The sequence below is a fragment of the Corticium candelabrum genome, chromosome 2 (assembly GCF_963422355.1).
Source record: "Corticium candelabrum chromosome 2, ooCorCand1.1, whole genome shotgun sequence".
In the NCBI taxonomy this organism is placed as follows: Eukaryota; Metazoa; Porifera; class Homoscleromorpha; order Homosclerophorida; family Plakinidae; genus Corticium; species Corticium candelabrum.
In genome coordinates, this window is record NC_085086.1 from 10,657,755 (window position 1) to 10,669,416 (window position 11,662).

General features: G+C 41.5%; 1 protein-coding gene across 1 annotated transcript in view; it reads left to right on the plus strand.

The window, feature by feature from the left end:
* The first annotated feature begins 833 nt into the window (after nucleotides 1–833).
* Nucleotides 834–11,662, plus strand: part of LOC134176545 (ankyrin-3-like) — a 15,403-nt gene continuing 4,574 nt past the window's right edge. Inside the window, exons 1-12 of the mRNA XM_062643213.1 lie at nucleotides 834–888; nucleotides 1,517–1,641; nucleotides 1,699–1,797; nucleotides 2,224–2,319; nucleotides 4,063–4,161; nucleotides 4,315–4,395; nucleotides 4,786–5,188; nucleotides 5,261–5,583; nucleotides 6,154–6,403; nucleotides 8,564–8,676; nucleotides 8,738–8,836; nucleotides 11,096–11,191. Of these exons, the coding sequence (XP_062499197.1) occupies nucleotides 1,537–1,641; nucleotides 1,699–1,797; nucleotides 2,224–2,319; nucleotides 4,063–4,161; nucleotides 4,315–4,395; nucleotides 4,786–5,188; nucleotides 5,261–5,583; nucleotides 6,154–6,403; nucleotides 8,564–8,676; nucleotides 8,738–8,836; nucleotides 11,096–11,191 (1,764 nt within the window). The 5' untranslated portion in view covers nucleotides 834–888; nucleotides 1,517–1,536. The remainder of the gene's footprint in view (nucleotides 889–1,516; nucleotides 1,642–1,698; nucleotides 1,798–2,223; nucleotides 2,320–4,062; nucleotides 4,162–4,314; nucleotides 4,396–4,785; nucleotides 5,189–5,260; nucleotides 5,584–6,153; nucleotides 6,404–8,563; nucleotides 8,677–8,737; nucleotides 8,837–11,095; nucleotides 11,192–11,662) is intronic.

Below are 11,662 nucleotides of genomic sequence, written 5' to 3' on the forward strand. Positions count from 1 at the left end.
CGTACAAAACAATGGGCAGCAATCGCCTCCACGACCAACTGTCGCTCTACACTGACGACAGTCAGTAACAGACTGGTTGTGACTGGTGGAGCGCCATACCAGTGTGTCACTCCTTCTGCTATTGTCGAATTGTATGATGAGAAATCTACCAAATGGCTTCCTCTTCCACGCATGACTCATGAACGATGGTCACATGCTGCATTGTCTACTCAAAGTGGAGAACTTATTACAGCGGGAGGAATTGGTGAAGACAGGAAATGGCTAAGCTCAATAGAAAGTCTGAAGTGTCACTACTAACTACAGTAGAGGCGTGTAAATCATGTGTAGATAGCGGACGTACTGTAGGCGTAATTTTTGTACATTTAGTGTACATTTTTCTTGCTGGGTGGTGATATCAGTAACCAAACTGTTGATGTAATTGGCAGTTTTTGCTTTTTTAAAAAAATTGTAGGTACAGGTTTTTGTTGCAATATCTCTAGTAAGAGTACATCTAGACAGTTAGACGAGCAATAAGTGTTGTATACGTATACATACTATATCCAGCCTTTCACCTAACTTTCATCTAAGCAGATTAGTTGCACACGAGCAGACTGCCTTTGTTGCACGTGCGCTCCTAGACTGAAACCATGCGTGCGCAGATAGTAACTAGTGTGGACATTCCTAGTGCAAGAATATTTTTTCTTTGATTTAGTTTTTTAGTCTTCTGGAGATAACTACAGTGCACAACACTTGTGACAAGTGTTCCTAAAGCGAGATCATTCAGCACGTGTTTAGCGAATTCATTCATTCAGCACGTGACTAGACTGAACGCGCATGCGTATATAAAGGTGTGCCGAACGCAAGAGTCTGAGGTCAGATTGCAATCGTTTGTTGGCGATATGGCGGAGTGTAAGTGTCTAAAGTGATTCGTTTGTCGTTTGCAAGTGAAATCGTAAAGATATGCTGTGCACGTGATTGGTGTATGTCTAGCATTGCGTTGATGTGCCTTCCTAGTACGTACGTACGTACGTGTGACCTTTTAGACAACAGATAAATGTTGACCCCCAGTAGCTGGCCTCTATAATTTTAGAAGTCTATTGACGTCACTGGCAAGTTGCCGTTTCCATGGCAACGGTACAAAAAGTGAGACTCAGACTGGACCCCAAAGTGACACTGGCCCGCTGATATATAGGGGAGCAACACAACATGTGATTGAACTGTGATAGTAGCTTTCTGAAATTTGTTTGTCCTCACATTGGTTCTTGATGCTCGGAGCACTCTAGATGCAGAGAGAGAGAGAGAGAGAGAGAGAGAGAGAGAGAGAGAGAGAGAGGATTTAGAGTCATACTTAGTCCAACTATTTGCTCTACGTTGTTTTTACTTTGTGTTTATGACGTCATATTATTTTAGTGACGTGTTATTTGTATTAATATTAATGAGTGGCACCATTAGCTCAGTTGGTGTCACAGTTTGGTCGTCATTAGCAAAAGCAGGTTGCATCTCTGCACTGGTTGTGACTATTGTTGTGATGTGTTAGAATGAGTACACACGTCAGACATGGGTAATGGTAATAGCATAGCATCAGCTGTTGACGACAACAACGCTGCTGAGGTTGAAAGACTCTTGCAGTCGGGAGCCTTACCTAGTGCGTGTGGTGTTAAGGTATGTTACAGACTGAGCGACTCGGTTTAATGTCTGCCGAAGACGCCTCGTTTGTAGAGAGATCCTGTACTGGTGAAGGCTTGTCGTAATGGTTTCAAGGATGTAGTTGACGTTTTACTGAAGAATGGAGCAAACGTGAACGAAGCTAATCGTTACGTAAGTGTTGAGAATGAATGAAGGAATACGGATAATGAGATTTAATGAATAAAGATAATGCGACTCCAACGATGTGATGAGATTACGGATGTTACATTAAATACAAATGGTAATACAAAATTATTGTGCAGGGTGAAACTGCGCTAATGGTTGCAGCAGGTAGCGGTTCTTATGAAATAATCGTGACGTTATTATCAGTAAAGTATAACTGTGTAAAGAGCAGTTTGCCCTTGACACTCTTAGTATAGAAACTTTGCTGTTGTGATTTGTATTGTCTTCATGTATTGTAATTAACGAATCAATTTGTTGTAGGACTGGCATGAATAACTGGATACAGATAATGAGATGTAATGATCTGATGAGATTTGTTTAAAGGATATTACATCAAATAGAAATAGTAATGAATAATAGCTGCTGTCATTGCAGGGTGAAACGGCGCTAATGACCTCAGCGACTACTGGTTCTTATGAAATAATCATTATGTTATTACAAGCTGGTGCTGTTATTAACCAGACGAATATGGTGAGTACATTCATTACAAATTTATGTTGTTGTATGTGTTGATATGATGTGTGAATGTTATCTACTAACTACAGTAGCGTCATTGCCCGGTTGTCGTCTGATTAAATGGTGCATCACACGAAGTATTGGTTTGCAGACACTATTTGCTATCACCAAATTACATGTTCAATTCAATCAATGTATATGTTAAAATATATTTGTTTATTAACAATAGAATAGTTTAGCAAAGTGTATAAGTCAGTTTCTCTGTCTGTCTGTCTGTCTGTCTGTCTGTCTGTCTAACTCTGTCTGTCTGTCTCTGTCTGTCTCTCTGTCTGTCTCTCTGTCTGTCTGTCTTTCTGTCTGTCTCTCTGTCCGTTTCTCTGTCTGTTTCTCTGTCTGTTTCGCTGTCTTTCTGTCTGTCTCTCTGTCTCACTGTCTGTCTGTCTGTCTGTCTGTCTGTCTGTCTGTCTGTCTGTCTGTCTTTCTCTTTGTCTCTGTGTCTATCTGTCTGTCTGCTATTCTGTCTGTCTGTTTTTCTGTCTGTCTGTTTCTCTGTCTGTCTGTCTGTCTGTCTGTCTGTCTGTCTGTCTGTCTGTCTGTCTGTCTGTTTGTCTGTCTGTCTCTCTGTCTGTCTCTCTGTATGTCTCTCTGTATGTCTCTCTGTCTGTCTGTCGGTCTGTCTGTTTGTTTCTGTGTCTCTCTGTATGTCTCCCTGTCTCTCTATCCCTCTGCCAGTCTCTCTGTCTCTCTGTCTGTCTCTCTTTCTGTCTGTCTGTCTGTCTGTCTTTCTGTCTCTTTGTTTCTCTGTCTCTCTGCCTGTCTCTCTGTCTGTCTCTCTGTCTGTCACTTTATCTGTCTCTCTGTTTGTCTGTCTGTCTCTCTGTCTCTCTTTCTGTCTCTCTGTGTGTCTCTCTGTCTCTCTGTCTGTCTCTCTGTTTGTTTTTTGTCTCTCTGTATGTCTTTCTGTCTTTCTATCTTTCTGTCGGTCTCCCTGTCTCTCTGTCTGTCTCTTTTTCTCTCTCTCTCTCTGTCCGTCTCTCTATCTTTTTCCGCTCTGTCTCTCTGTCTATCTCTTTTTCAGTCTCTCTGTCTGTCCTTCTGCCTGTCTGTCCTTCTGTCTTTCTGTCTGTCTGTTTGTCTCTCTGGCTGTCTGTCTCTCTGGCTGTCTGTCTCTTTGTCTGTCCCTCTTTTGTCTGTCTCTCTGTCTGTCGCTCTGTCTGTCAGTCTGTCTGTCTCTCTATCGGTCTGTCTGTCTGTCTGTCTGTCTGTCTGTCTGTCTGTCAATACATATATTTCTTGTACAAGACATTATTACAGTCTACCTTAACAATCAGCAAGTTCTAAGAGAACTAGGTTGGTCTGTCTGTTTGTCTGTCTGTCTGCCTGTCTGTCTGTCTGTCTGTCTGTCTGACAAAGCCATTCATAGTTCTATTCATTAATTAAAACGAAGAACAGTAGGAGAGTAGAACTTTTAGTACTGCAGCAAGTGATGTAAGTAGTGACGTTTGATGACAATAAAACAAATCTGTCTGTCTGTCTGCCTGTCTGTCTGTCTGTCTGTCTGTTTGTTCGCTTTTGTTTGTAAGGTATTTTTGTTTATTCGTGTATTTTTTATTTAGCATTATTTGTCTGTCCGGTTGTCTCCTTCAGTCATTCAATCTGTCATACAGTTTGTTTATCAGTCAGTCTTTTTTCATGTTTGTGTGCCTTTATGTATGTTGTGTTTGTTTAGCTTTATGTTTGTTGTTGTTATGATTGCAGGCTGGATCGACAGCACTGCATTATGCAGCTTACAAGAATCACTCCAATATTGTCAGTCTCTTATTAGGAAATGGATGTGATGTCAATGCAGTCGGTGAGGTGAGACATGATACTGTCAATGTAACAGATAACGTGAAATTTTGCAGTCAGTGTGTGGTGGCTTATGTCCAAATGTATTAGCATGTACTGTAATGTGTCAGTTATGGAAGCTGTTTGATTAATTCTGATACTGGATGTTGTGTGTGTTGGCAGGGGGGAACAGCACTAGAAGTAGCTGAGGCATGCAACCACAGACGTGTTATTGATATAATCACGTCGTTTGTTGCCCCTTTGGTAAGTATGTGTGTGTGTGTGTGTGTGTGTGTGTGTGTGTGTGTGTGTGTGTGTGTGTGTGTGTGTGTGTGTGTGTGTGTGTGTGTGTGTGTGTGTGTGTGTGTGTGTGTGTGTGTGTGTGTGTGTGTTTGTGTGTGTGTACATACGTGTGTGCGCTGTGTGTGCGCTGTGTGTGTGTGTGTGTGTGTGCGTGTGTGCGCTGTGTGCGTGTGTGTGTGTGCGCTGTGTGTGTGTGTGTGTGTGTGTGTGTGTATGTGTGTGTGTGTGTGCGCGCTGTGTGTGTGTGTGTGTGTGTGTGTGTGTGTGTGTGTGTGTGTGTGTGTGTGTGTGTGTGTAAGTGCATTATTTGGTTGCTTATTCTCATTGATAACTCCGGTATTTGCCTGGCAGACGAGAGCAACAACACCTCTACAACAGTCTACAGATGAAGAGCTAGTAAAACAACTATTTCAACAGGTAGAGCTAATGAGAGCAGAAGGTGTAAGTAAAGATAGAGAAATCACTCGTCAAAGACAACAAATCACTAATCTAGAGAAAGCATTGAGAGACGAACGACTGCAAAGAGAACAAGAACAAACAGGCAAAGAAGAGAGAAGAGAGAACGAAAAGAAGGAACATCTACAGCAATTGCTAACTGAAGAACAAAGGAAAACGGCAAACATTGAGGAGTTGCTGTCTGATGCCGAAGCAGCACTCGAACGAAACAACCAAAGGAAAGAAAGCGAAGTCCTTAATATCCCTTCACACGACATTCGACTGACTGACACAGAACTAGGACGTGGATCATATGGAGGTGAGATGATTGCCTTTGTTTCATATTTCTCTTTATTTGTTCTAATCGTTTGCTTGTTGATGTGTGACTAAGTTGTTTGTGCTGGATATTGGCGTGGCTGTCCTGTTGCAGTCAAACGTCTGTATGACCATTTGGCTGCTGCTCCACGAAACGTTCACCTCTTGCAGCAAGAGGTGTGTGTAGCGTGGCGGTTGCATCATCCAAACATTGCTGCTGTTTGTGGTGTCACTCTGGAGTTAGAAGAGAAGAAGGCGTGGATTGTAATGGAATTACAGAGCGGCTCCATGTCTGGTGTCATCGATGCATGTCATGGCGACGTTGCGCCTCTCACTTTACGAGAAAAAGTCGACATGACACACGATACTTTGTGTGGACTCGACTACATTCACTCTATGGTAAGGCATGCCTCTAAGTACCAACTAAAGTTATTTGCTATGGCAACTAAACTATTTGCCATAGCAACAAATTTAAATTTACTTGCCATGGTAACTAAATTTTTGACGGGGGCTAACCGCAAATTGTTTGTTGTCAATGGCTGGTAGGTAGTAAACGTATGGCTTATTGACTTAGCAGGTGGTATACCACAGTATGTCAATGCCTACTAGCTAGTAGCATAGACTAAGCTGATGTTTTTTGACCATGTTGGGGATTTGTTTTTATATTGCAAATTTTGGATTTTGACTGAATGTGAGGCAGGTCTGTTTATCATTGGAAGTGTGTGTGTGTGTGTGTGTGTGTGTGTGTGTGTGTGTGTGTGTGTGTGTGTGTGTGTGTGTGTGTGTGTGTGTGTGTGTGTGTGTGTGTGTGTGTGTGTGTGTCGACAAACGTGTTTTATTACTGGGCAATGGCCTGCAGAGCTAACTTTTGAATTTCAAGGCCTGGTCAGTAAATATATTGAGAAAAATAATTATTAATTAATTAATTGCAAAAAATTAGTTTTATTTATAATTTATTTGTCGACATAGCAACCTAGGGAGATTCTCCACGGGGACATCTGTCCAAGGAACATCCTCGTAACAGCAGCGATGAGAGCCAAACTTGGTGATCTAGGAGCCGCTCGATTCCGGGATGCTTCACTGTCAGTCGGTCTGGTCAGTCCACAATACACAGCACCAGAGAGACTCGACGTTCCAGCTCAACCGAAAAGCACAAAGACCGACATGTACAGCATGGCAGTGACCATATGCGAGCTCTTCACCTTCGTTCCTCCTGATCGTGAGTAAAGAAAAGATCAAGTCTTACTCATTCGTCAGAGAGACGTCCGTTCGTTGTGTAAGCACTTGATGAGTGATGATCCTGCCACACGACCGACAGCAGCAGAAGCTCGCGATGTTGTCAGTCAAATTTGTGAGACGGACGAGTATACAGCGTGTCCTCCTAGACGAATGGTAATCGGTAAGATGGACGGAATCAGTGAAGTTGCTCTCGTTCAGCCACATCTGGTGAAGCCCACGTGTCTTTGAATTTTGTATTTTATACTTGACAATGTGTATACATGCTGGAGTGTGTATTGACGTATGAATAGCAGCAGACTTAGTCATGATTGGTGGATTTGTATTTTGCTGGTCAGCCAACTAGCGTTTTTAATAAAACAGTTTACTGTCAATTACGTGTAGACAGACAGACAAATTAACAGACAGACAGACAGACAGACAGACAGAGAGCAGCCGCAACCAGAAGAGAATTTGAAGATCGAAAAGTACGACCAGAAGCTTTTGCCTGGATGATTTCGACCAACATTTGTGCCTATAGTCTTCCAACGTTTTGGGTGTTGGGGAGAGAAAGCTGAAGACTATTTGAAATAACTGTCACAGCTATCAAGAGACGAAGACGGAAAGCCAAATGCATCAATCTTCAAGACATATTGGAAATCTGTTTTTCTGTGTGTCTACAACGATCAAATGCTAGAGTGACTGACAGAAAAATAGAGAAGATTGTTTCATGGTACAGCCACATAAACATAAACAGTTGTAGGTAGAACCAAGCCCTATTGGCCTGGTAGTGTTTAGTTGCTTTGCTTAGAAGGTGTAAAATAGTTAATTTTTTGAAAATATATGTATTGAAAGACAGACAGACTGACAGACAGACAGATTGATTGGTGGTAGCTGGACATTCGTTTAGTATAGGATATATGTGGATATTTTAGTGTCGATTTATGAAAATATACTATCATTGACAGACAGAGAGACAGACAAACTGACAAGCAGTCAGTCACAAATACAACACACATACACACACACACACACACACACACACACACACACACACACACACACACACACACACACACACACACTATGCACAGGCTCACACGTCCGCACACACATCAAAGTTAATACATTAGTGCTAATTGATAAAGTGTAAAAGATTGGTATGCACTGTCTGTTTGCTTGTTAGCTGTATTCTGCCTGTCTGTATATACATAATATTATATTCTCATCAACTATATATATCACCATGCATAGCAATAGCGGTCATGTATTTAGTGTATGGGCAACCATAGTAATTTCACGTTTGGTTGCCCCGGGACAACCTAGAGATGAAACGATTTGTCGTACACTGCATTTTTAGTGCAAGAATCGTTTTAGGTTGATTCTAATTTTTCTAGTCTTCTGGAAATGACTACAATGCTCAACACTTGTCACAAGTGTTCTGTACCGAGATCATTCAGCACGTGACTAGACTGAACGCGCATGCGTGTAGATAGAGTCACAACAAGGTGCGCCGAACGCAAGAGTCTGATCTCCGATTGCAATCGTTTGTTGGCGATATGGCGGAGTGTAAGTGTCTAAAGTGATTCATTTGTCGTTTGCGAGTGAAATCGTAAAGATTTGCTGTGCACGTGATTGGTGTATGTCTAGCATTGCGTTGATGTGGCTTCCTAGTTATTACGTACGTGTGACCTTTTAGACAACAGATAAATGTTAAACCCCAATAGCTGGCCTCCTTAATTTTAGAAGTCCAATGACGTCACTGGCTGGTTGCCGTTTCCATGGCAACAAACCAAAAATTGAGACTCAGACTGGACCCCAAAAGTGACACTGACCCACTCATGTATAGGGGGGGAAACACAACAGGTGATTGAACTGTGATTGTAGCTTTTTGAAATTTGTTTGTCCTCACATTGCTTTTAGATGCTCAGAGCACTCTAGATGCAGAGAGAGGATTTAGTGTCATACTTAGTCAAACTATTTGCTTTACGTTACTTTTTACTTTGTGTTTATGACGTCATATTATTTTAGTGACGTGTTATTTGTATTGATATTAATGAGTGGCACCATTAGCTCAGTTGGTGTCACAGTTTGATTGCCATTAGCAAAAACAGGTTGCATTTCTGCACTGGTTGTGACTATTGATTTGATGTGTTAGAATGAGTACACACATCAGACATGGGTAATAGCATAGTCTCGGCTGTTGACGATAACAGAGTTGATGAGGTTGAAAGACTCTTGCAGTCGGGATCCGTTCCTAATGCATGCGATGATCAGGTATGTTATTGACTGAATGACTCGGTTTATTGTTTGCTAATGTTACCTCACTTTAATGTAGGGAGAACCTCTACTGGTGAAGGCTTGTCGTAATGGTTTCAAGGATGTCGTTGATGTTCTGTTAAGGAGGGGAGCGGTAGTCAACAAAAGAAATCGTAAAGTAAGTGTTGAGAATGAATGAATGATGACTGAATACAGAACAAGATCCTCAGCATTGTGGGCAAAACGTCCATTGGCCAGGAAACTGTTAGCCTGCCAGCTGAACGGTTTTTTTGGTTTAGCTAAATCATAGTAGAGTCTCTTGGCCCTGGTTAGTTTCTTTTAGACATTTATCTGTTGTGATGGCAATATCTCTCAAATATATATGAGTGAATGAATGAATGAATATGTCCTGTAACCAATTTAAGAGAACTTGGGCAATCCAGTTGGCAATGTGTCTGCAGAAGGAGAACTCGCGGTTTTTGGATTTGTATGTCATTAGAACTGTCTGACAGGCTACTACAGCCTGGAAATCTGTATTGTAGTTAGATTTTGTTGTGATGGAAGTGCTTTTGACATAAATAAAGTGAATGAATGAATTATTCATGTAATGCGCATGTGCAATACAACCAGAGCACATTGGTTGTACATCTCGACTTCTTCCCTGTCTGATGTTGTCAACTGCATAGTATATTAGTGTGGATCCCTAAGTAGGACGTTTAGTCTAATACCACTATAGAGTAATGCTGATCGGTTGTGTCCCTTGAGTGTCTGTGCCTGATGACTTCTATTGTCATGTGAACATGATGAATACATAATAGATACATCATGGTTATGACCTGCCTGCCTGCATCGGTTTGTGAGAGACTGGGTGATGAGAAACAGACATGCAACAAATAGGAGCCTAAGGTCTGTAGATTATTGATGCAGAAGGAACTGATGGACCAGTTTAAAGGTCATTGAATTAATTGCAGCATCAATGAAAGGAAGAGAGAATAATTACAAATATTATGGAGAAAGCCAATGGATGAGGCCATCTATTTAGATCTATAGCGATCAAAGTGTTAATTGAAGGATGGGCCAAAAAGCAAAGGAAACACTGAAAAGCATCATTTCTTGCATCACCAGTTTACATTAATAAATGATTGTGGATATTGTTGGAAAGAGGACGAGTAAAGACAGAGAAACTTAGCCAACGAGTACAAGACTTTAGCTATGCAGGGCTGTAGCTAGAATGAGGCAAAAGAAAACATTCACCTCCTATGATTTTCCAAGTGTGGCCACTCTAAGTCGATGCCCAAGTGTTGCCAAGACGCACAGTAGAGACAGAGTAGGTGGCTAATGGATACTGCAAAGCAAGCCATGCACTCCAAACACCAAAAGTACCTCACTTCCAGAAAGTTGATATCAAGTACATTTTTCAAGTTGTAAGCCTAGAATGGAGGTTGGGGAATAACTTGAAACAATGGCAGCGTAATTGGGCTGCGTCATGGGCGCGTTTGATTGTGCTCTTCCAGCCTCTTCCAAAAATGCTCCATGTGCACACCCTCTTCCAACTTCTACACTTCTGCCGCTATAGTTGAAAGAGCCAACTCTACCGACTCTGCTGCTCGTTGGAAGAGCACACGCCTCTTCCAACCTTTACTAGCGCAGGAGCTGGTAAAGGTTGGAAGATCGGCGTATCTTCCAGACTCTTCTGGAAAAGGCTGAAAGGGTCCAATCGAACGCGTCCCATATTTCAAATTGGTCTCCTCGGATAATGAGGACTGCTTATGGTCTTGCTATGGTTATACACTCAAACCTCCCTAATCTGCAGCCCTAACATCCGGACAGTTGCCTAGGCTGGACACTTACCCAGCACATATCAGGTGTTGGGAACCCAAGAGTAAGCACTTTGGCAAGAAACTCTTCATGTAGCTACACACTCAATTCTCAAGCCGGCTTGGCTATCATGTGCCAGTGTGTAGGAGAACGCGTATGTAACGTATGTAACTGTAGTACAAACTACATATGTACACATGTACATTACAAGTGTGTGTACAGTATCCGCATACTGTATGCAAACCTGGCATGACGTTCACCAAACCTTACATTAAAATGGTCTGGATTTCAAGGATATAACGTGCGTTAGCTATCTTTATCTTCCTGACATTTCTAGAATGCGGACAGGGGCCGGTCCCATACTGTCCGGATTAGGGAGTGTTAAGTGTACATAAATAACTGTGTAAAGAGCAGTTTGCCCTCGACACTCTTAGTATAGAAACTTTGCTGTTGTGATTTTGTATTGTCTTCATGTATTGTAATTAGTGAATCAATTTTTTGTAAGACTGACATGAATAACTGAATACAGATAATGAGATATAATGATGTGATGAGATTTGTTTAGGAGGACATTACATCAAATAGAAATAGTAATGAATAATAGCTGCTGTCATTGCAGGGTGAAACAGCGCTAATGACTGCAACGACTTCTGGTTCTTATGAAATAATCGTTATGTTATTACAAGCTGGTGCTGATATTAACCAGACGACTGTGGTAAGTACATTTATTACAAATTTTTGTGGTTGTATGTGTTGATATGATGTATGAATGTTATCTACTAACTACAGTAGCTTCATTTTGTGGTTGTCGTCTGATTAAATGGTTAATCACAAAAAGTATTGATTTGCTATGACCACATTACATGTGCAGTTCAATCAATGTATATGTTAAAATATATTTGTTTGTTAACAATAGAATAGTTTAGCGAAGTGTATATGTCAGTTTCTCGGTCTGTTGATGCTGTCTATGACAGTCTGTCTTTCTGTCTGTATGTCTGTCTGTCTGTCTGTCTGTCTGTCTGTCTCTCTGTCTCTCTGTCTCTCTGTCTCTCTGTATATCTTTGTTTGTTTGTTTGTCTGTATGTCTGTCTTTCTGTCTGTCTGTCTGTTTGTCTGTCTGTCTGTCTGTCTGTCTGTCTGTCTGTCTGTCTGTCTGTCTGTCTGTCTGTCTCTGACTCTTTTTGTC